General features: G+C 44.9%; 1 protein-coding gene and 1 pseudogene across 1 annotated transcript; both read right to left on the bottom strand.

Annotated features, from left to right (window-relative positions):
• Positions 1 to 901: 901 nt before the first annotated feature.
• LOC139419255 (retinal guanylyl cyclase 2-like) lies at positions 902 to 4,620 on the bottom strand (annotated as a pseudogene).
• A 4,071-nt stretch (positions 4,621 to 8,691) lies between these two features.
• LOC139419254 (NHS-like protein 2) lies at positions 8,692 to 19,995 on the bottom strand. The gene is made up of 7 exons (XM_071169213.1): positions 19,886 to 19,995; positions 19,448 to 19,498; positions 18,752 to 18,857; positions 18,224 to 18,373; positions 9,614 to 12,128; positions 9,262 to 9,400; positions 8,692 to 8,977 (listed from the first exon to the last, which is right to left on the bottom strand). Exons 5-7 carry the CDS (start codon positions 12,027 to 12,029, stop codon positions 8,755 to 8,757), a joined length of 2,778 nt encoding a protein of 925 aa, XP_071025314.1. The 5' UTR covers positions 12,030 to 12,128; positions 18,224 to 18,373; positions 18,752 to 18,857; positions 19,448 to 19,498; positions 19,886 to 19,995; the 3' UTR covers positions 8,692 to 8,754.
• Between the last annotated feature and the right edge of the window lie 2,509 nt (positions 19,996 to 22,504).

The raw sequence follows: 22,504 nt of genomic DNA, 5'->3' as shown, positions 1-22,504 counted from the left end.
AATTGTTTCCAAAGGAAGCTGTTCGATGCAAGTTTCCTTTATTCATCTACGTTGGCTTTTAGTGCATAGTTGCGTCACAAGATACGGTACTTGCATTGCCCACGCTCAAGCACGGTGTGACGAAACCAACCAAATGCAATTGCAATTGCAATATGGGAACTCTTGCACATGGGAACTCTACTCATAATGCGCTGCAGGTATCCACTTTAAATTGTCATAGTAACTCGCTATGATCTGGTGGTTAAGTCTAGTTTGTATATAGTTCATGATGCATACAGTAGTTTGGTACCTGCAGGAACATGGTCACTTGGACCACAGTTACTGTCCCTGTATAGGTTGTTTTTGCACTCCTACCAGCCAGTAGGTCTCCTCCATGCCTTTTCCTTGTGGAGACATGGGACATGTCCAAGGTCATTATGTATCACAGATAAGTCACTAAAACAGTATTCGGTTGTTCATTTTATTATTTACTTTGAGGGTAATAGAAATGCAAAACAGTGGGAGCACAAAACACTCAACTGACCTTGAGCTCTTTCTTTTGACCAAGTTGAACCTGGTTGCCTCTCAGATCCACTAGGATCTTTGCTGTGCTATGGCTCAAATGGATTCGGTATGCTGCAAACAACATGGCAGGGAAAATCCTATTTTGGGAGTGTGGGATAAAGCGATGGGTAAAACAAAGCTTAGAATTGCTTCATCTTTTAGCCACATTGTGCTTTCTGGTGACAGTTGAGAGGACTTACGCTTTCCCGTTGACTGAAACACACCACTTAGGGCCCTATTCAATTGAAACTGGATAAACGTGTACATCCTAGACAGTTCCTTTGAGGGTGTGTGTTGTTGTTGTCTGTTAGTCATGGAGGCAGCTTCTGAGTGAGTAGTTTCTCAGTCTTCTGTTGCTCTATCTCCAGCTCTCTCGGATCAGCTCCTCCGTGCTAGAGGAGTACTGCTCCAGGATCCACAGCACAGAGTCTAGAATGTTGGTCTCCCTCCCTTTTGTTAATGTTCTTAAACTGGGATTGATTGGGAACAGGGTTAAATTAATGGTGAAAATGATTGCAATTTCACTGACAAAAGGTTCCCTTAGTCAAATGTTTGTTTCTTTCTTGATTTCACGAAGACGGCAATTGTGAGCTGTTTTTGATGCCTCGGATGTCTCAGGCTAAGGTACCTGGTCAAAGATGTCATCAAAGTGCGCCTGTCTGCCTGTTCGTTCCAGCACTGTTTCATCAGAAGGACACACTCCAGGGCGGACGTGGTCTGGTGACACCACAGCATAGTGGAGGAGGGTTTCTCACCTTCTGGATGATATTCAACAGACGGGAAGAGAGCATTGGGACCATGCATGCAACTGACCACGTATATGTACACACATTCAAATGAAGCCTGAATCACTCGTGCATATTAAACTAAACTGTTAAACCTGTTTTTGATTGTGTCGGGGGTTGTGGTTGGATGAGCGATCCCTACCTTCAGCAGACAGTAGGGAGGTGTTGCTGCTATTACCAGCTGTTTAAAAAAAATTGCAATATGTGGAAATACCTAATACAGTACTAGTGTCACGCCCTGATCTGTTTCACCTGTCCTTGTTATCGTCTCCACCCTCTCCAGGTGTCGCTTGTTTTCCCCCAGTGTATTTATCCATGTGTTTCCTGTCTCTCTGTGCCAGTTCATCTTGTGTGTTTCCAAGTCAACCAGAGCTTTTCCCGCTCTCCTGCTTTTTGCTATTCTCCCTTTTTCTATTCCCCCCACGTCCCCCCCCCCCCTGACCCTTGCCTGTTTCTGAACTCTGTACCCGCCTGCCTGACCATTCTGCCTGCCTTGACCATGAGCCCGTCTGCCACTCTGTACCTCCTGGACTCTGAACTGGTTTTGACCTTTTGCCTGTCCACGACCATTCTCTTGCCTACTCCTTTTGGATTATTAAACATCTTAAACTCCAACCATCTGCCTCCTGTGTCTGCATCTGGGTCTCGCCTTGTGTCATGATAACTAGAGTCCAATTGAGAGGATAATCATCAAAGGGATGCACAGGAAGACTATATGATGGAATGTATCCGCTCCTCCTGACCCCGAAATAGGACGGATAAAACGTAATATTAGAACATCATATAGTAAACGTAGTATTTGCCTGATTTAAAAAAAAAGACCCTTAGCTTCCTGAAGTTACCACAAACTATATCAACATTCCACCACCACACCCTGTTCTAATTCTCTGTTCCACTTTCCTCTAGAGAAAGATGTCTTCTCTATGAACAGATGGTGACCTTCTCTTCCTGTTTTGCTGGTGTGTTTGTGTGTGTGTGTGGGCGTGAGTGAGGGCAGTGTGTTAGTGTGTGTGTTCCTTTGTCTGCGTTTAACCCCCCCTACCCTATGTGTTTTTGTATAATTTGCTGTGTTCTCCCATCACCTCCTGTGCATAAGGTGCCTGGAATGAACCAGCAGTTGGAGGCTGGGCTGGGGCCCCGATGGGAAGTGGGTGCTGCAGCCCAGAGACCTGACCATCCCAGGATCTAGGTCCACACAGTGGGTGGGTAGCAGAGGCCAGGACTGCCTATCTGTGTCCAGCACCACATACTCCAGTAGGCTGGCCCCGGAGCCATTGGTCCCCGACACGCTGGCGGAACCCATAGAAAAACATATTTCTGGAGTGGCGCACCAGGTCGGCGCCAGACATCGACTACCCAACGTCACGCACACTGCATAGCGTTAGCCATGAAGAGGATAGAGCTGTAGACGGTACCAAACAGAGGGGGAATGTGGAAAAGGATATAAGAACATACTGATGTAACACAAATGCAAATATTCAAAACCAGGGACACTCCCAACGATCTGATTTAGCCCAAAATATGGCTATTCATGAAAAAAACCTTTAGCCCCAGATCTCCTCAGCTCATTCAGCTGTACCTGGAGCTTGATGTGGCTTGTAGGAGGAGTTTTCCTCTGAGTTCATGGTGGCGGTCAAGACAGTGCTCTCCGCGGCTTGCCGTGGTTGATGAGGGCGTGGTAGTGCACGTCCCTGTAGGGCAGCGTGTTGTAGGGGATAAACACGAGGGATCGTCTGTCAGATGCATGTCCAGAGCAGTCTCCAACAGCAACCTCTGGTTGCGCCCTCCAATCAGCACAGAGTGCATGCCGAGGATCACCACCGATTTATAGGGAACACAAACACAACCACACAATAGGTTAGTAGTAATAGTAGTAGTTGCGACACAGTAGTAGTTGTCTTTTTATACTGTCTCTGGTACTGATTGTAGTACTAATAGTAGTTAATGGTGGACAAATAGTAGTTGTACTGAAAGAAAAACCACAATGACAAAACAGTACTGTTTTCTGCTCTCTGGACCCTAGTGAGAGCCAGTCGTATGCTAGCAGGGTCGTTGTCTGTGGATACCACGGTGGTTGCAATGGGCATTGCCCACCATGCTGACTGTGTCCACCCACGCACCTCCTCAGCCGAGGAGATGATCCCTATGTGTGCTCAGCGGAAGTGTCTCACCAGGCTGAGCAGCGCCCAGGTGGGCGAGGGCGCGTGCGGGCAAAGGTAAGGTGCCCTGCTTCGATCATCCAGCTCATAGTTCACACAGAACCAAGAATTAAGAGGCTGCTTCACCGTAGCCAGGATTGACAGGGCCCAGGAAGGCATTAGTCTGTGACTAGTGGCCTAGGCAACCCTTGAGGTGCATGGATGTCTGGCAGTCCTCATCGATGATGACATACTCGAAGGTGGCGCCCAAAGACAGTGAGGGGACATTGTTGATCGTCTCCATAGTTAGCCGCGCTGCAGTCTGAGGCAGGACCTTAGCAAACAGAGGGTCACATTTCCAAGGTCCCACTATCCCTGCCTTGAACACAGCAGATCGGGCCACATGGGACAAACAGACTGAGGGATGCCAGCAGGAACCACAGCAGCCAGGGTCCATGGGGAGGTAGGTATAAGTTGAACTTGGCTTCTTTGAGGACTGTGGTTGTCAAATAGGTTGAGGCCACTCATGCAGTGAACCGTGAAGCTGGTAAAGCTGCCGGAGCATTGCAAAGATGCCTCCTCCAGCAGATTCCACTCTCCATCAAACACTGTCCTTCCCCCAAAAGGCCAGATGTCTTGTGAAATCTAAAGTTATGGTGACAGATATGGCTAGGTTTATTTGACGTAATTCTATAGGTTTATTTGACGTAATTCTATAGGTTTATTTGACGTAATTCTATAGGTTTATTTTCTCCAATGGGATGATTATTCGTCATGTGTGGTGGTAATCTAACAGGGAGTACAGATAGAAAAAGCCCTCGGCACCTGCCTAATAGCACTGTCACAATGACCTGTCTATTCCTCAGTAGAACTGTAATTGTGATTAGAGAGAAAAACAAACTCAATTCACATTTTCAACCTTGCTTGTTAAATATAATATCATAAAATGATCCTTATGATATTTCGTGTGACATTAAAACGACCCTTTATTACATATCCTTTTGAAAGACGTGAGACATCATTACGTATCCTTTTGAAAGACGTGAGACATCATTACGTATCCTTTTGAAAGACGTTGTGAGACATCATTACGTATCCTTTTGAAAGACATTGTGAGACATCATTACGTATCCTTTTGAAATACGTTGAGACATCATTACTTATCCTTTTGAAAGACATTGTGAGACATCATTACGTATCCTTTTGAAAGACATTGAGACATCATTACGTATCCTTTTGAAAGACGTTGTGAGACATCATTACGTATCCTTTTGAAAGACGTTGTGAGACATCATTACGTATCCTTTTGAAAGACATTGAGACATCATTACGTATCCTTTTGAAAGACGTTGAGACATCATTACGTATCCTTTTGAAAGACATTGTGAGACATCATTACGTATCCTTTTGAAAGACATTGTGAGACATCATTACGTATCCTTTTGAAAGACGTTGAGACATCATTACGTATCCTTTTGAAAGACATTGTGAGACATCATTACGTATCCTTTTGAAAGAAGTTGTGAGACATCATTACGTATCCTTTTGAAAGACATTGTGAGACATCATTACGTATCCTTTTGAAAGACATTGTGAGACATCATTACGTATCCTTTTGAAAGACATTGTGAGACATCATTACGTATCCTTTTGAAAGACATTGTGAGACATCATTACGTATCCTTTAGAAAGACGTTGTGAGTCATCATTACGTATCCTTTTGAAAGACGTTGTGAGACATCATTACGTATCCTTTTGAAAGACATTGTGAGACATCATTACATATCCTTTTGAAAGACATTGTGAGACATCATTACGTATCCTTTAGAAAGACGTTGTGAGACATCATTACGTATCCTTTTGAAAGACGTTGTGAGACATCATTACGTATCCTTTTGAAAGACATTGTGAGACATCATTACGTATCCTTTTGAAAGACATTGTGAGACATCATTACATATCCTTTTGAAAGACATTGTGAGACATCATTACATATCCTTTTGAAAGACATTGTGAGACATCATTACATATCCTTTTGAAAGACGTTGAGACATCATTACGTATCCTTTTGAAAGACATTGTGAGACATCATTACATATCCTTTTGAAAGACATTGTGAGACATCATTACATATCCTTTTGAAAGACATTGTGAGACATCATTACATATCCTTTTGAAAGACATTGTGAGACATCATTACATATCCTTTTGAAAGACATTGTGAGACATCATTACATATCCTTTTGAAAGACATTGTGAGATATCATTAACTCCAACTCAGTCACACGTATTATTTGTTGGAATTAACCTGAAATTATATTTTCAACAAAGTTCTAATTCTTTGAGACATCCGAGACCAGAAGGTAGACACGTCTTGTGTTATATAGGATAACTAGACTACTACTACTACTGCTCCTACTACTACTACATTCCCCAAACATTTAAATATCATTCATTGATTTATACGAGCAATGCATTTGAACATTAACTTCATAAAGAAAGCAGCCCTCCTATCACCTGATGGGGTCAGAGGTCAAAGATGAGTGATATCTCACAATATATTGATACGCTGCTAGCCGACATTGATATACAAACGTGTATTTGGCAGGTGCACCATCATCCAGCCTCAGCTTAGACAAGTCCTCACCATTTTAACACCAATTCTCCCTTTCTGGAACGTTAAGGTCTCTTCAATCCAGGGATGTTCCCACTCTAACACTGAACAGGAAAACCATGTTGAAATTGAAACTTAGAGTGGACCTTAGTAGTGCGAGTGAAATACTAAACGCTTGTAGTCCAGTCAGTCATATAGTATCAGGGGTGACACATTGAGGACCTAGGGCAAATTACCTGTGGATTATATATACAATTATATACACTGCTCAAAAAAATTAAGGGAACACTAAAATAACACATCCTAGATCTGAATGAATGAAATGTTATTATTAAATACTTTTTTCTTTACATAGTTGAATGTGCTGACAACAAAATTACACAAAAATTATCAATGGAAATCAAATTTATCAACCCATGGAGGTCTGGATTTGGAGTCACACTCAAAATTAAAGTGGAAAACCACACTACAGGCTGATCCAACTTTGATGTAATGTCCTTAAAACAAGTCAAAATGAGGCTCAGTAGTGTGTGTGGCCTCCACGTGCCTGTATGACCTCCCTACAACGCCTGGGCATGCTCCTAATGAGGTGGCAGATGGTCTCCTGAGGGATCTCCTCCCAGACCTGGACTAAAGCATCCGCCAACTCATGGACAGTCTGTGGTGCAACAGGTGGATGGAGCGAGACATGATGTCCCAGATGTGCTCAATTGGATTCAGGTCTGGGGAACGGGCGGGCCAGTCCATAGCATCAATTCCTTCCTCTTGCAGGAACTGCTGACACACTCCAGCCACATGAGGTCTAGCATTGTCTTGCATTAGGAGGAACCCAGGCCCAACCGCACCAGCATATGGTCTCACAAGGGGTCTGAGGATCTCATCTCGGTACCTAATGGCAGTCAGGCTACCTCTGGCGAGCACATGGAGGGCTGTGCGGCTCCCCAAAGAAATGCCACCCCACACCATAACTAACCCACCGCCAAACCGGTCATGCTGGAGGATGTTGCAGGCAGCAGAACGTTCTCCACGGCGTCTCCAGACTGTCACGTCTGTCACATGTGCTCAGTGTGAACCTGCTTTCATCTGTGAAGAGCACAGGGCGCCAGTGGCGAATTTGCCAATCTTGGTGTTCTCTGGCAAATGCCAAACGTCCTGCACGGTGTTGGGCTGTAAGCACAACCCCCACCTGTGGACGTCGGGCCCTCATACCACCCTCATGGAGTCTGTTTCTGACCGTTTGAGCAGACACATGCACATTTGTGGCCTGCTGGAGGTAATTTTGCAGGGCTCTGGCAGTGCTCAAAGGCGGAGGTAGCGGTCCTGCTGCTGGGTTGTTGCCCTCCTACGGCCTCCTCCACATCTCCTGATGTACTGGCATGTCTCCTGGTAGCGCCTCCATGCTCTGGACACTACGCTGACAGACACAGCAAACCTTCTTGCCACAGCTCGCATTGATGTACCATCCTGCATGAGCTGCACTACCTGAGCCACTTGTGTGGGTTGTAGACTCCGTCTCATGCTACCACTAGAGTGAAGGCACCGCCAGCATTCAAAAGTGACCAAAACATCAGCCAGGAAGCATAGGAACTGAGAAGTGGTCTGTGGTTATCACCTGCAGAACCACTCCTTTATTGGGGGTGTCTTGCTAATTGCCTATAATTTCCACCTGTTGTCTATTCCATTTGCACAACAGCATGTGAAATGTATTGTCAATCAGTGTTGCTTCCTAAGTGGACAGTTTGATTTCACAGAAGTGTGATTGACTTGGAGTTACATTGTGTTGTTTAAGTGTTCCCTTTATTTTTTTTAGCAGTATATATATATATATATATATATATATATTTAATATATTAAGTCCCATCTATCTATCTCTAACACTCTCAGTAACACCCCTCATGCTCAGAGTCCCCTTGCTTGGCTTGAATGTTTAGCACTCCCCACTTTTGAGTGACTAAGTTCTTGACTGACTTAAATTGCTCTTTTTCACAGCCCTAACAGTTTACCAATTTTGAATGCAATGTAATTGTAACAGGGAAATATTGGGCGAAAAACATTGTCCCTTGAACATATCTTGAATTGATATCAGTTCAATAACCCTGACACTGGAGGAATTATTCATTGATGAAAAGCCTGTCAATAAAACAGCAATCACGTTGAGCCGTTCGCTTGTCTGAGTAAATAAGGGCATCCGGTTTGGGCAGCAGTGGGTTAGGTCAGACGCATACTAATGATCTGTCATAGACACACAAGCAGCTTTTTGTTTTATTTCTGAGCGACACATGACCTAAAGCACAAATGTTGGCAGCTCAAAAACAAATGGTGTAAGCATCACAAGTCCAGGCAAGACAAATATGTTGACGTGATAGATTGTCTCAGCTCATAAGCAAAACACAGCTGGGCAACATGTTGTCATATTCACAGTTAGACCTCTGTACGCTGTATTGCCATCAAAGAAACAAGTTGTCGGTGTAGCACGTAAAGCAATATAAACAATAGCCCCCCCCCCCCCCGTCCCGTCCCGTCCCCCCCGTCCCCCGTCCCTCTCCCAGTCCCCCCGTCCCCCCGTCCCCCCCCGTCCCCGTCCCTGATTGTCCACAATACCCTCATGCCCCATATTGAGTGATAAGTGTTTGCAACACATTGAGAAATATAAACATTGGAGTTGTTTGATGCTCTATGGCTGACCGACCAGTGGTTTGGTACTCTTCAGCAGTTCAGCGGCTGACAGTCTCTCCCCAGAGTTGGGTTTATTGCTCCTCCGCCTCTGCAGAAAAGCCATGAAGTTGTCATTTTTGGAGCTGGACTTCTGGACAACCCCCTGGATGCCTTTAATGGGGGATCCGTAACCTTGCCTGCTGTCAGCTGTTTCTTTGCGACCCAGGAGTTTCTTCTTGGACCTTAAAAAAGGGAGACCGAAAGTAGCCAACTTAATACACTTGTGAAGAAGATATAAAAAAAATGTGTTTTTTTTAAAACATAAGTTGAAAATAATTCTGACAACATATTTCTTTGTGAAGTGTGGTAATGTTTGGTTATTTTGTTGTATGGAATTATGTAACTAATTTAGTGTGCATGAAAGTGAACAGGGCCCATCTCTGGATCTCTTTCACTTACGTAATACGGGTAGTTTGTTTTGTGTGTCTGTCACAATTCTATTTTGGGGAACAGTACGTCCCATTACCTGTGTATGATGGTGAATAGGTCCTCAGTAGTTGACTGTGAGTTGCGCTCCAACTCTTCCTCCTCTTCCTCCCCGAGGCACAGTGTTCTCATCTGAGGCATTGCCCTCCTCTCTTCACAGTTCTCATCTAGGATGAACCCTGTTGGAAAAATATAACATAGTGTCATTTCCATTACTTTGTGCAAGAGCTAACTCTTAGTTTAAGAACTAACTCACGCCATCCTACATATTATTTGTACATATTGACTCGATAGTAACAACAAACTATAAAGATGGTTACAGGTGATGGTTACAGATAGCATGCAGAGTTCAAAACAGTGCGAATGAGTTTCTCTTATAAAATGAAGAATACCATCTCTTATACTGTGATGGTTGAGATCTTGTCCAGTAAAGTCTTTGTCTCGGTATGCACTGGCAGGAGACTGGTATGCACTGGCAGGAGACTGGTATGCACTGGCAGGAGACTGGTATGCACTGGCAGGAGACTGGTATGCAGTGGCAGGAGACTGGTATGCACTGGCAGGAGACTGGTATGCAGTGGCAGGAGACTGGTATGCACTGGCAGGAGACTGGTATGCACTGGCAGGAGACGGATATGCACTGGCAGGAGACTGGTATGCACTGGCAGGAGACTGGTATGCAGTGGCAGGAGACTTGTATGCAGTGGCAGGAGACTGGTATGCAATGGCAGGAGACTGGTATGCAGTGGCAGGAGACTGGTAATCACTGGCAGGAGACTGGTATGCAGTGGCAGGAGACTGGTAATCACTGGCAGGAGACTGGTATGCAGTGGCAGGAGACTGGTATGCACTGGCAGGAGACTGGTATGCACTGGCAGGAGACTGGTAATCACTGGCAGGAGACTGGTATGCACTGGCAGGAGACTGGTAAGCACCACTGGGCCCAGACCAGACATGGCTCCTATTACTCTTCTGTCCCAGTGAGCTGATGGAGGACATGAAGAGGACATCCGGTTTCTTTGCGACTGGAGGGGGAACCATCTTCTTCTTCCTATCCAGTTCAGCTAGGAGAAATGAGGTCCTGGTGGGAGAGGTCCTTCTCACATCCCTGTTCTCTGAATGGCAGGAGGCGGGTGGTGGGTGTGGATCATCATATTGTTGCCTGTCTACAGCTTGCTGCCTCTCAACCATAACCCCATCACTGGCAACACGAGGAAGCTGGTGCGACCTTTTAGGTTTTGGTCTCCTTTCCACCATATACATGTCCCCCTGGCTCTCTGTTGGTGAGGCTGGAACGGTCTCTGAGAAATGAGTAGAGACTGAGGAAGACTTTACCAAATGTATCGGTGGCCATTTGTGTGCAGGTGGCTTAGCAGCAACAGGTGGTTTAGCTTTAGGACTGTGGTGGACCAGTGGGCAGCTCTCCAACTCCAGCTCCTGTTCCAGCTCCTCCTCCCTGATGACTTCAGGTGAGCCCTCCAGGCCTTTGTCAGAGTCTGAGCTGCTGACGGAACGCAAACGCACATTGCTGAGATCCTCCTGGGTCACCACAGGCATCACCATCATGCTGGAGCTCAGCCTCTGTCTGGGCCTGGTGGTGCCAGACGACCCAGAGGACTCTGAGTGTCGCCGGGGAGCTTTGGGTTTGATCACCACCGGGTCTGGGAGAGGGACGACCCCTGGCAACTCCAAGGATAGCCGCAGCCTGCTGGATCTGGGGGAGGTGGGCGAGGTGGAGGACTTGGGGCGCATCCTGCAGCCCAAGGGGGAGGGTCCCGTGATGGCAGATGTGAGGACAGGAGGGGAACGAGTCTCACACTGAGAGCTGGACTGGCCACTGGAGGGAGAGACTGAGGCAGGTTGTTGGAAGGGGGACTGCTTACAAGTTAGAGACTGCGGGCGTTGCAAGGGGGGAAGGGGTCTGACCGATTCTGACCTGCTGGAGGCTTTTCTTCCCTCATTTACAGGTACACCCATAGCAGGACCTGAGCTTGACATGAGACAGCAGGGCTCAATAGACCTTACTTCACATAGCTGCCCATTGTCGTTGACTGGTGGCCCAACCCGGGCCTGTACAGGCTGAGCAGGGGACTGCTCCAGGCACAGCACCTCCTCTGTCCTCGGTGTGGAGATGAGGATGAGGTCAGGCAGGAAGGAGTCATGGGGGCCAGGGTCCCTGTCAATATAAAGGCTCTTAGTCCTGTTGTCTCTGAGCTTGGTGGCAGATTCTCTCCTGAGGGACACGCTACGGGTTGGCGGCGCCGGCCTTCTCTTTGTCTTCCTCAGGATGATGCTGCGGGACCGCGACCGTGGACCACCATGATCAGGGGAGACGTCTGGGCTCAACTGGGAGGCGTCGCCTCTGCTAGTGTCCTCTGAGCCGTTGTCGGGGCATAGGTGGACGTAGCTGTCACATCTGCGTCTGGGTGGGACTGGGTGTGAGGCAGTGGCTGCGGAGAAGGAGCGTCCGCGAAACCCAGGGTTGTATGCTGGCAGGGCCGTCTCCTCATTTTGAATGGGGATGACTATATTACACTCCTTTTCACCTTTTCTACTGGCAGTGTTGGAGGTGGCAGAAAACCCAGAGGATGTTGACGCGTGGTGGCCAATCTGCTGGGACTGGGAGGTCACAGGGACTTCTGAAGGGTGACATATGTTGGCAGCATGTTGACACGGGGACTTTACCACGTCAGGGCAAAGGGATGTGACGGTTGGTCGGCATGATGGGGTGTCCCAGTTGGGGGTGAAGGTGGAGCCCTTGGGCCCCTTCCAGGGTTGACTGGTATACATCAGGGCCCTGTGCTCCATGGCATCAGAGACTTTCCTGAGAGACCAGGCAGATCACAGGCTGATTGGCTGAGCAGAGATGGCTCCTCTTTAGAGAACAAGGTTTCACTTTTCATTCAGCTGGATGAGAAGAGAGAAGAAAGAAGTTGTGTGAGTGCGAGCATAGTGGGGTGTTCATCTTGGTCTCAGAAATAAAACCAATATATGCTATTCTGCCTTTTGTTAATTTCCCTTTTGAATTAAGACGCAGTTCATTGAGTACAAGGATACTGTATATATAGAGAGAGTGAGAGTAGGAGAGGGGCGAGAGAGAGCTGTGGCTGGGAAGAAGGAAGGACGTCAGAAAATGTCTACTTATCTTGGTCTTGTGCTTGATAAAGAAAGAGTGGGTGTTTGCCATGGCAACTGCTACCTGTTCATCCATAGTCAGAGCACAAAAACACTCCCAGATGAGATCTATACTGCGTGATGTCTGGTTTCTCACCATTTACACTGCATTGGATGAACAAGATAGGCAAAAAGCTAATCCAGTGATGATGCCAACAACAACAACAAAGCCATGGCCATTGATAAAAAGGGAAAGAGTGTGTTAAAAAATGTATATTTTGAATGTGGTAGATTGACAAACTCTATTACGAAGACCAACCAGTTATTTATTGAACAGGAATAAAGAGATGGTAGGATCAGTGTAGTAAGAGTTTCAAGGCTAGTGTGATGAATGTTGCTTTGAGATCTACCCATTCAACAATGAAAGACTTGATAGCAAGTCTCAGCACAGTCCGAGAGAGTGCAGATGAAGTTAGCTAATGAAGATGGTCAATGCTGTTTCATGGGGGAAATGATCATCTGTTATTGTTGGAGGGGGCACCTTCTTTTGGACAACTAGTAGGGTAAAGACTGTTGTGTACAGCTGCTCATGGAATCACCACCTCTTTCTTTGCTGGACTAAACCTTAATTCCTTTCAGTCCAAAATCCCTCCTTCCTTCCATTTTCATTTCCGTTCTATCACCTGCTTTCTCCCTTGACAACTCTCTGAACAATATACTATTTAGGAAAAAACGACATTTAACACTTTCTTTCTTGTAAATGCTAAGTGGGTTATGATGGATTCAAGAGAACGTTTTTGCATGGGTCAGTTGCCATTGGGTAAATCCATTTGAAGTGATTCCCTTTTTGACAGCACCCCTTTTGATTCGAATGAAACCTTCCGTACATATTTGCTCATTGTAGAAGTGCTCAGAAAGTGACTTTTTGGACCTGAATGCCAAAACATTCAGGAGATAAAGGTGATTGAATTTGACCCGTTTTGCATACCCTACCATACCATGAGACATCCATGTCTTCATCTAGGCTGTATCATAACCGGCAGTGATTGTGAGTCCTATAGGGTAGATGTCAATTGGCCCAGCGTCGTCCAGGTTTAGCTGGGGTAGGCCGTCATTGTAAATAAGAATTTGTTCTTAACTGACTTGCCTAGTTAAATAAAGGATACATTTAAAAAAAAATAAAAAAATTACATTCAAATTCATCACTGGAAAAGATGAACGGTTGAGATTTATATAATTGAAAAGATTACAAACAGGGTTGTCAAACTATTTTATAATTTCTGCATTAACTTTTTTTCGTTGCCTTTAATGTCAACTATTTAAAAACATGTTAACTCTTGATTTTTTTCCCCTTCATATTCACATATGCTTCGACCATATTTTACATCTGCGGTATTTGTGTTGTGCCCGCCATCGGTTGAGTCTCAACATGCTCTTGAATACAGGGTGGGTGTCATATTTTGACTAATAAATGTACTCAAATGGGAATACAATTGAAATGTCAACTTTCAAAATGGTACCACAAAGATGGTTGAAGGTCCACACATCAGAGAATGTTGATTTGAATGGGAATATCTGTTGTTTCAAGTTACACTGTCAATCCAGCATAGGAAACCTATTGAAACATACATAGATAACAGAATAAACATGGCCATTTAAGTTGACTTTCGACGGTGGGTGGACCTGCGGTCATCTTTGTGGTAGTAATTAGAAGCTACAATTTAATTTACGTTTCAATGGTGTAGCAGCTACATTGCAGTGGTCTGAAGGGATAGGTCCATTCTATGAATTATATATCTATGATTGAAATGACAGCCACACTGTTTTCAAGAGCATGTTGTGTTTCAACCGATGGCTGGCACCACACAAAAACCTCATATGATGTGAAATGGGGTTTAATATGCAAATATGAAGATTTTTTAAAGTATTTTTAGGTTTATGTTATTTTAGATCATTGACATTTAAAAAGGTATCAAAATGACAATTTCATTTTTTTTTTCAAGGAATAATAAAAAGAGTTTGACAGCACTGTAAGCTTTTAATCCAATGACTCCAACCAACCGTTAGTCTGACATGCGGATAAATGAACGTCAGAAGAATGGAGAGAAAAAACGGGGTCTTGGGACTGATAGGGTTCAATTGTATCACTCTCGACCGTTTATCTTTTCCAGTGATGAAGACATGGATGTCTCGTGGTATTGTGGGGTATCGAAAAAGGGGTCAACTTTGAGCACCTTTTATCTCCTACATGTTTTGGCATTCCGGTTCAAAAAGTCACTTTCTGACCATGGGGCAAAAGGTATGATGTCAAAAAGTGATTGAATTCAAATGGAATTACCCCATTTAGATAGGATCAGTCCCACTACCTTTCCTCTAACTAAACAGATAGATATAAACACAGCATACAAACATTTAAAAGATTTTTACTGAGTTACAGTTCAGATAAGTGCAGCCATGAGTGGGCCTGGGAGGGCATAGGCCCACCCACTTGGCAGCTAGGCCCACCCACAGGGGAGCCAGGCACAGCCATTCAGAATGAGTTTTTCCCCACAAAAGGTCTTTATTACAGACAGAAATACTCCTCAGTAATTGATTGGATTTGATTTGGAAAGGCACACACCTGTCTATATAAGGTCAAACAGTTGACAGTGCATGAACAGAAACCAAGACATCAGGTCGAAGGAATTGTCCATAGAGCTCCGAGACAGGATTTTGTCCAGGCAGAGATCTGGGGAAGCGTACCAAAAAATGTCTGCAGCAGTTAAGGTCCCCAAGAACACAGTGGCCTCCATCATTCTTAAATGGAAGAAGTTTGGAACCACCAAGACTCTTCCTAGAGCTGGCCGCCCGGCCAAACTGAGCAATCAGGGAAGAAGGGCCTTGGTCAGGGAAGTGGCCAAGAAACCGATGGTCACTCTGACAGAGCTCCAGAGTTCCTCTGTGGAGATGGTAGAACCTTCCAGAAGGACAACCATCTCTGCAGCACTCCACCAATCAGGCCTTTATGGTAGAGTGGCCAGACGGAAGCCACTCCTCTGTAAAAGGCACATTACAGCCCGCTTGGAGTTTGCCAAAAGGCACCTAAAGGACTTTGACCATGAGAAACAAGATGCTCTGGTCTGATAAAACCAAGATTGATCTCTTTGGCCTGAATGTCAGGCATCTGGAGGAAACCTGGCACCATCCCTACGATGAAGCATGGTGGTGGCAGCATCATGCTTTGTTGATGTTTTTCAGCGGCAGGGACTGGGATACTAGTCAGGATTGAGGGAAAGATGAATGGAGCAAAGTAGAGAGAGACTTTTGACGAAAACCTGCTCCAGAGCACTCAAGACCTCAGACTGGGGAGAAGTTTCACCTTCCAAAAAGACAAAGATCCTAGGCACACAGCCAAGACAACACAGGAGTGGTTTCGGGACAAGTCTCTGAATGTCCTCGACTGGACCAGCCAGAGCCTGCACTTAAACCTGATCGAACATCTCTGGAGAGACCTGAAAATAGCTGTGCAGTGAAGCTCCCCATCCAACCTGACAGAGCTTGAGATGATCTGCAGAGAAGAATTGGATAAACTCCCCAAATACAGTTCTGCCAAGCTTGTAGCATCATACCCAAGGAGACTCCAGACTGTAATCGCTGCCAAAGGTGCTTCAACAAAGTACTGAGTATAGGGTCGGAATACTAATGTAAATGTAATATTTAAGTTTTTTATTTGTGTGTGTGTGTGTGTGTGTGTGTGTGTGTGTGTGTGTGTGTGTGTGTGTGTGTGTGTGTGTGTGTGTGTGTGTGTGTGTGTGTGTGTGTGTGTGTGTGTGTGTGTGTGTGTGTGTGTGTGTGTGTGACACACCTACACATTCCAAGGTTTTTCTTTATTTTGACTATTTTCTACATTGTAGAATAATAGTGAAGACAAAACTATGAAATAACACATATGGAATCATGTAGTAACCAAAAAAGTGTTAAACAAATCAAAATATATTTTATATTTCAGATTCTTCAAAGTAGCCACCCTTTGCCTTGATGACAGCTATGCACACTCTTGGCATTCTCTCAACCAGCTTCATGCTTCCTGGAATGCATTTCAATTAACAGGTGTGCCTTGTTAAATATTAATTTGTGGAATTTCTTTCCATCTTAATGTGTTTGAGCCAATCAGTTGTGTTGTGACAAGGTAGGGGTGGTATGCAGAAGATAGCCTATTTGGTAGACCAAGTCCAATTCCATATTATGGCAGGAACAGCTCAAATAAGCAAAGATAAATTAGTCTATCATTACTTTAAGACATGTAGGTCAGTCAATTTGGAAAATGTCAATAACTTTGAAAGTTTCTTCAAGTGCAGTCGCAAAAACCCTCAAGCGCTGTGATGAAACTGGCTCTCATGAGGACCACCACAGGAAAGGAAGACCCAGAGTTACCTCTGCTGCAGAGGATAAGTTCATTCGAGTTACCAGGCTCAGAAATTGCAGCCCAAATAAATGCTCTACTGAGTTCAAGTAACAGACACATCTCAACATCAACTGTTCAGAGGAGACTGCGTGAATCAGGCCTTCATTGTCCAACTGCTGCAAAGAAACACCTACTAAAGGACACAAATAGGAAGAAGAGACTTGCTTGGGCCAAGAAACATGAGTAATGGACATTAGACATGTGGAATTCCGTCCTTTGGTCTGATGAGTCCAAATTTGAGATTTTTAGTTCTTTGTGAGACGCAGAGTAGGTGAACGGATGATCTCCGCATGTGTGGTTCCCACCGTGAAGCATGGAGGAGGAGGTGTGATGGTGCTTTGCTGGTGATACTGTCAGTGATTTATTTAGAATTCAAGGCACACTTAACCTGCATGGCTACCACAGTATTCTGCAGTGAAACACCATCCCATCGGGTTTGCTCTTAGTGGGACTATCATTTGTTTTTCAACAGGACAATGACCCAAAAGACTGTGTAAGGGCTATTTGACCAAGAAGGAGAGTGATGGAGTGCTGCATAAGATGACCTGGCCTCCACAATCACCTGACCCCAACCCAATTGAGATGGTTTGTAATGAGTTGGACTGCAAGGTGAAAGAAAAACAGACAACAAGTGCTCAGCATATGTGGGGACTCCTTCAAGTCTGTTGGGAAAGCATTCCAGGTGAAGCTGGTTGAGATAATACCAAGAATATGCAAAGCCATCATCAAGGCAAAGGGTGACTTCTTTGAATAATCTCAAATGTAGAATATATTTTGATTCGGTTAACACTTTTTCTTGGTTACTACATGAGTCCATATTTGTTATTTCATAGTGTTTATGTCTTCACTATTATTCTACAATGTAGAAAATAGTGCAAATTAAGAAAAACCCTTGAATGAGCAGGTGTGTCCAAACTTTTGACTGGTACTGTATATATACACACACACACACACACACACACACACACACACACACACACATGCATGCACACATTCATGCACACACTCACACATGCATACATGCACCCACAAATGCATGCACATTGCACACGCACACACACACAACCTCTCACAATACACACACACACACAATAACAACAACGCTTAAAATAGAGGGCTTGCTGACATAATCATGTTCATGTTTTACCTTTCCAGATAGATGAGAGCGAGATGGAGATAGCGAGAGAGACGTGTACACACTGTAGATAGACAGAGACCCTCGACTTCCTTGGATAAATACATACTAATTTGAACAATAAACATGCCATTATTTGACATAAACCACACAGCTCTGTCCGCATGTCTACATACATGAAGTCAAAATGAATCTATGACAGAATGAACGGACAGCAGTGGCATACTGTCATCTCGACCTTCCTGTAAAACAGAGCCCGATTAACGTGTTCCTAAACCCCTCCAAACCTCTGTGTTGTCCCCCTCCTACCTTACAGCTTGCTTCAGGAGATAGAGCTGTGGCTTCCGATGCCGCACTCCTACATCCACTCTACAGTCTGCACCTATGGCCCAATGCATTCACATGCTGTTGCCATGACAATTGGAAGTGGGCTGCTGCTTGCTCTGAGTTCGTCGGATGCTGAGAGAGGGAGAGGGAGAGGTAGAAAGACAGACAGACAGACAGGGGAGAACAGAGGATGGACATCAAAATTGTTTTCTGATGGCGTGTGGAGCACATTTGCCTCTAAGGGACAAGAAGGGTATTGAACAGTTTCAAAGAGGCTGGGACATCAAAATAGTTCTGTGGACTCAAGACAGCTGCAGCATGACAAGAATTTACATAACAGACTTAACATGACTTGATATTCCTGGTACGCCTTGGTTGGTTTACACTGAGGAGTATAGATAATTTATGTCCGTTTCTACGTCACAATCATGCAATGTACAGTACTGTATTTGCAAGTCAGCCCCAGCTATTTTGCTAAATTGACTTTGCCAGATGGGAATGTCAACTTACAATCACCTCAGTGTTTTTTTTTTATTTTTATTTTTTTTATCTCAATGGGTGTGTTCAGAAGTTCACGTCATGAGTGGCTGCTCGCTCAGGAACGTCCCTTCAGATGCTGTAGAAAGATAAACCATGTTTATGTTCGTATCAGTTTTTTTTTTTTTTAACAATCAACAAGTGCCGTGCCATACAGTCAAATTCAACTAAATTACTGATGCATGATGTAGCAGGTGTTGACAGTAACAACTGAGGCGAAAGATGACGAGAGGTGAGAGAGATAAAACTGGGTCCCCCATCTCTTCTGCTAACGACAGTCCACCCTTTTGTACTTAAGTTGAGAGAGCTGTGGACCAGCGTTTCACAACTTCTGGAAAACACCCTCTACGCTTAAGTTTTTCCACTAAATTAACAGTGCAACACATACATTGCCTGTGTAGTCTGACGACTCACACAAAATTGATTCAGCTGATCTTTCGTTTTTCATTGCGGAGAAGAGACTAAACGTCCACGGGAGGCGTGTAACGTTTGGCCGGAGTCTGGAGTCTGGGTAGCCAGGCAAAGACTATTCTGTGATACACATATGAATAGAGCCTTTTGAGGCCTTCATGAACTTGGTGGGAATGCTGGGTTTATGACTGTGCTAATCATAGCAAGAAAAGCAGACGCAGTACAACACAACAGGCAATTCATGCACTCAAACCTTACCGAGACAGCTCTGCTGTGCCAATTGTTTCTTGATCCGAGTCGATGTGAATCCTTGAAATTAAAAGGCTGGGGTTTATTCAAGCACGCTTTGCTTCTTTCCCAAAAGTAAACTTGGATGGTGCATGAACATTCAATTTCTTCCTTTATAATACCATGCCGACATGACCTACTAAATTGTATTTCAGTGCACTGAATCTTTACTGATTTGCTGCATTGCATTAAGAAAAGTTAAAGTGGCAAAGGAATCATTGTACTTTTGAAATAGCTGAACTTGCTACAGGTCATCTTCATGCCATGAGCCTTAGCTGATCATCAAGAGCTCAAAACGGAGAGTTTATTGAGTGGCCATCAATTCACCATTCCATACTGACGTTATCAATCGAACCCTGCAGCCCTTGGTAGAATAAGCCTTTACACTATAGAAACCAAATCACATACCTTTTTACATGCAGGAAAGGAGCTCACAATCAGCATCCTCAAGCTGCTGAATGAGATGGTGAGTTGTCTCTCTAGACCTGGCTGTAACCCCCACTCTTGTCACATATGTCCCAATATGACCCAATGTTCCTCAAATGTAACTTCTAAATCAGCCCCTCCCTTAGAACACAGGAAGTGGCTGTGTACCAGGCGTTGTGACAGGAAACCAGAGCAGGGGAGTGATTCGGGCTGGGGCTCGATGATCAGGGTCAAGGGTTCAGTGAAGGGTGAGAACCATCGAATGTACACCACACCCCTTGCTTCCTTACAGGCAGACATCATGCTCACACACCCTCCTGGGGATTGCTGAAGTTGATTGGGCGTCTTACAGTGATGATGGGGATATATGGATGGTGTAAAACATTACTGGTTATCAATGTTCCCTCAAAATAAAAAGTGTGTGTTTACTGTGAACATTGAGGCTGTACCCGCTTTAAGTTACAGTGGCCAAGCTTTAACAGTGGCCAAGTAGACTACTATGGCTACTCTGCCAACGTAATAGAATTCTACTCCAATGTGCTCTGCCTACAAGACGATCTCTTACACAGTTAGTTTTGCATACTAAATCTTGCATAGTTTGTTTTGTTACAGTATATTGCATTGAAAGTGGCAAACTTTGGGTTGATTCGATCACAATTCCCAATGTAAGGGGGAAATGTCTGTTGTGTTAACTAAAAGGGAAAACTGTAGAAAGTCGATTGCAATTCAATCTCGTGCTACTCTGCGCTGGCTCATATTTCTTCTGTTGAGGCAGTCTTGGTGAGCTTCTTGCCCTCGCAGGCGCGCACCTTAGAGGGAACATTGCTGGTTAATTGGTCTTCATAAAATACAAGTACAAAAAAAAATACTTTGTCAGGTCAAAGATCAGTTTAGGGTCAATTTGTTTTTGACAGTCCTTTTTAACCAGCTAACGAGTTACTCTGTAATCACGAGTGTTGGGGGTCAAACTTTTCAGGGTCAAAAGATTTCAGCTGCCTTACGAATCACTATTTTGACAGCTATTTCATTTCAGTTCCATGTTGAGGCTAAAGCTTGACAGTGGTTTCACTCAAATCTAGCTGACTAAATCAAATACATTTTTATTTGTCACATGCGCCGAATACAACAGGTGTAGACCTTGAAGTGAAATGCTTACTTACAATCCCTTAACACCCCCCCCCCCCCCCAAAAAAAAGTAAGAGAAATTAGCTAGCAAATAATTGAAGAGCAGCAGTAAATAACAATAGTGGGGAGCGGCGCTATATACAGGGGTACCGGTACAGAGTCAATGGGTCAATGTGCGGTGGCATCGTTGTCGAGGTAATTGAGGTAATTATGTACATGTAGGTAGAGTAATTAAAGTGGCTATGCATAAATAATAACAGAGGCTAGCAGCAGTGTGGGGGAGGGGGGCGGCAATGCAAATAGTCTGGGTAGCCATTTGATTAGCTGTTCTTTAGTCTTATGACTTGGGGGTAGAAGTTGTTTAGAAGCCTCTTGGACCTAGACTTGGCACTCCGGTACTGCTTGCCATGCGGTAGCACAGAGAACAGTCTATGACTAGGGTGGCTGGAGTATTTGACAATTTTTAGGGCCTCCCTCTGACACCGCCTGGTATAGAGGTCCTGGATGGCAGGAAGCTTGACCCCTTTTGATGTACTGGGCCGTACGCACTGCCCTCTGTAGCGCCTTGTGGTCAAAGGCCGGGCAGTTGCCATACACCAGGCAGTGATGCAACCCGTCAGGATGTTCTCGATGGAGCAGCTATAAAACCTTTTGAAGATCTGTGGACCCATGCCAAATCTTTTCAATCTCCTGAGGGGGAATAGGTTTTGTCGTGCCCTCTTCATGACTATATTGGTGTGCTTGGACCATGTTAGTTTGTTGGTGATGTGGACAGCCCCGTCGATGAGAATGGGGGCATGCTCAGTCCAATTTTTCCTGTAGTCCACAATCATCTCCTTTTGTCTTGATCACGTTGAGGGAGAGGTTGTTATCCTTGCACCACACGGTCAGCTCTCTGGCCTCCTCCCTGAGGGGACCTCGTGTTGAGGATCAGCGTGGCGGATGTGTTGTTACCTACCCTTACCATGTGGGGGCGGCCCGTCAGTTGCAGAAGGAGGTATTTAGTTCCAGGGTCCTTAGCTTAGTGATGAGCTTTGAGGGCATTATGGTGTTGAACTGTAGTCAATGAATAGCATTCTCACATAGGTGTTCCTTTTGTCCGGGTGGGAAAGGGTAGTGTGGAGTGCGATAGAGATTGCGTCATCTGTGGATCTGTTGGTGTGGTATGCAAATTGGAGTGGGTCTAGGGTTTCTGGGATAATGGTGTTGATGTGAGCCACTACCAGCCTTTCAAAGCATTTCATGGCTACAGACGTGTGCTGGTCATTTAGGCAGGTTACCTTAGTGTTCTTGGGCACAGCGACTATGGTGGTCTGCTTGAAACATGTTGGTATTACAGACTCAGACAGGGAGAGGTTGAAAATGTCAGTGAAGACACTTGCCAGTTGGTCAGCGCATGCTCGCAGTACATGTGCTGGTAATCCGTCTGGCCCAGCGACCTTGTGAATGTTGACCTGTTTAAAGGTTTTACTCACA

This window comes from Oncorhynchus clarkii, chromosome 10 (assembly GCF_045791955.1).
Source record: "Oncorhynchus clarkii lewisi isolate Uvic-CL-2024 chromosome 10, UVic_Ocla_1.0, whole genome shotgun sequence".
NCBI classification, from domain to species: Eukaryota; Metazoa; Chordata; class Actinopteri; order Salmoniformes; family Salmonidae; genus Oncorhynchus; species Oncorhynchus clarkii.
This window is presented reverse-complemented; position numbering and strand designations above follow the sequence as displayed.

What these genes read in the sequence shown, in the direction of transcription:
- LOC139419254 (XM_071169213.1), bottom strand. Translation starts at nt 12,029, where the DNA reads ATGGAGCACAGGGCCCTGATGTATACCAGTCAACCCTGGAAGGGGCCC. An exon ending in CCATCACAGTATAAGAGATG is followed by an intron (nt 9,401 to 9,613) that starts GTATTCTTCATT and finishes TTTTTCCAACAG; the next exon opens with GGTTCATCCTAGATGAGAAC. An exon ending in CTATTCACCATCATACACAG is followed by an intron (nt 8,978 to 9,261) that starts GTAATGGGACGT and finishes CCCTTTTTTAAG; the next exon opens with GTCCAAGAAGAAACTCCTGG.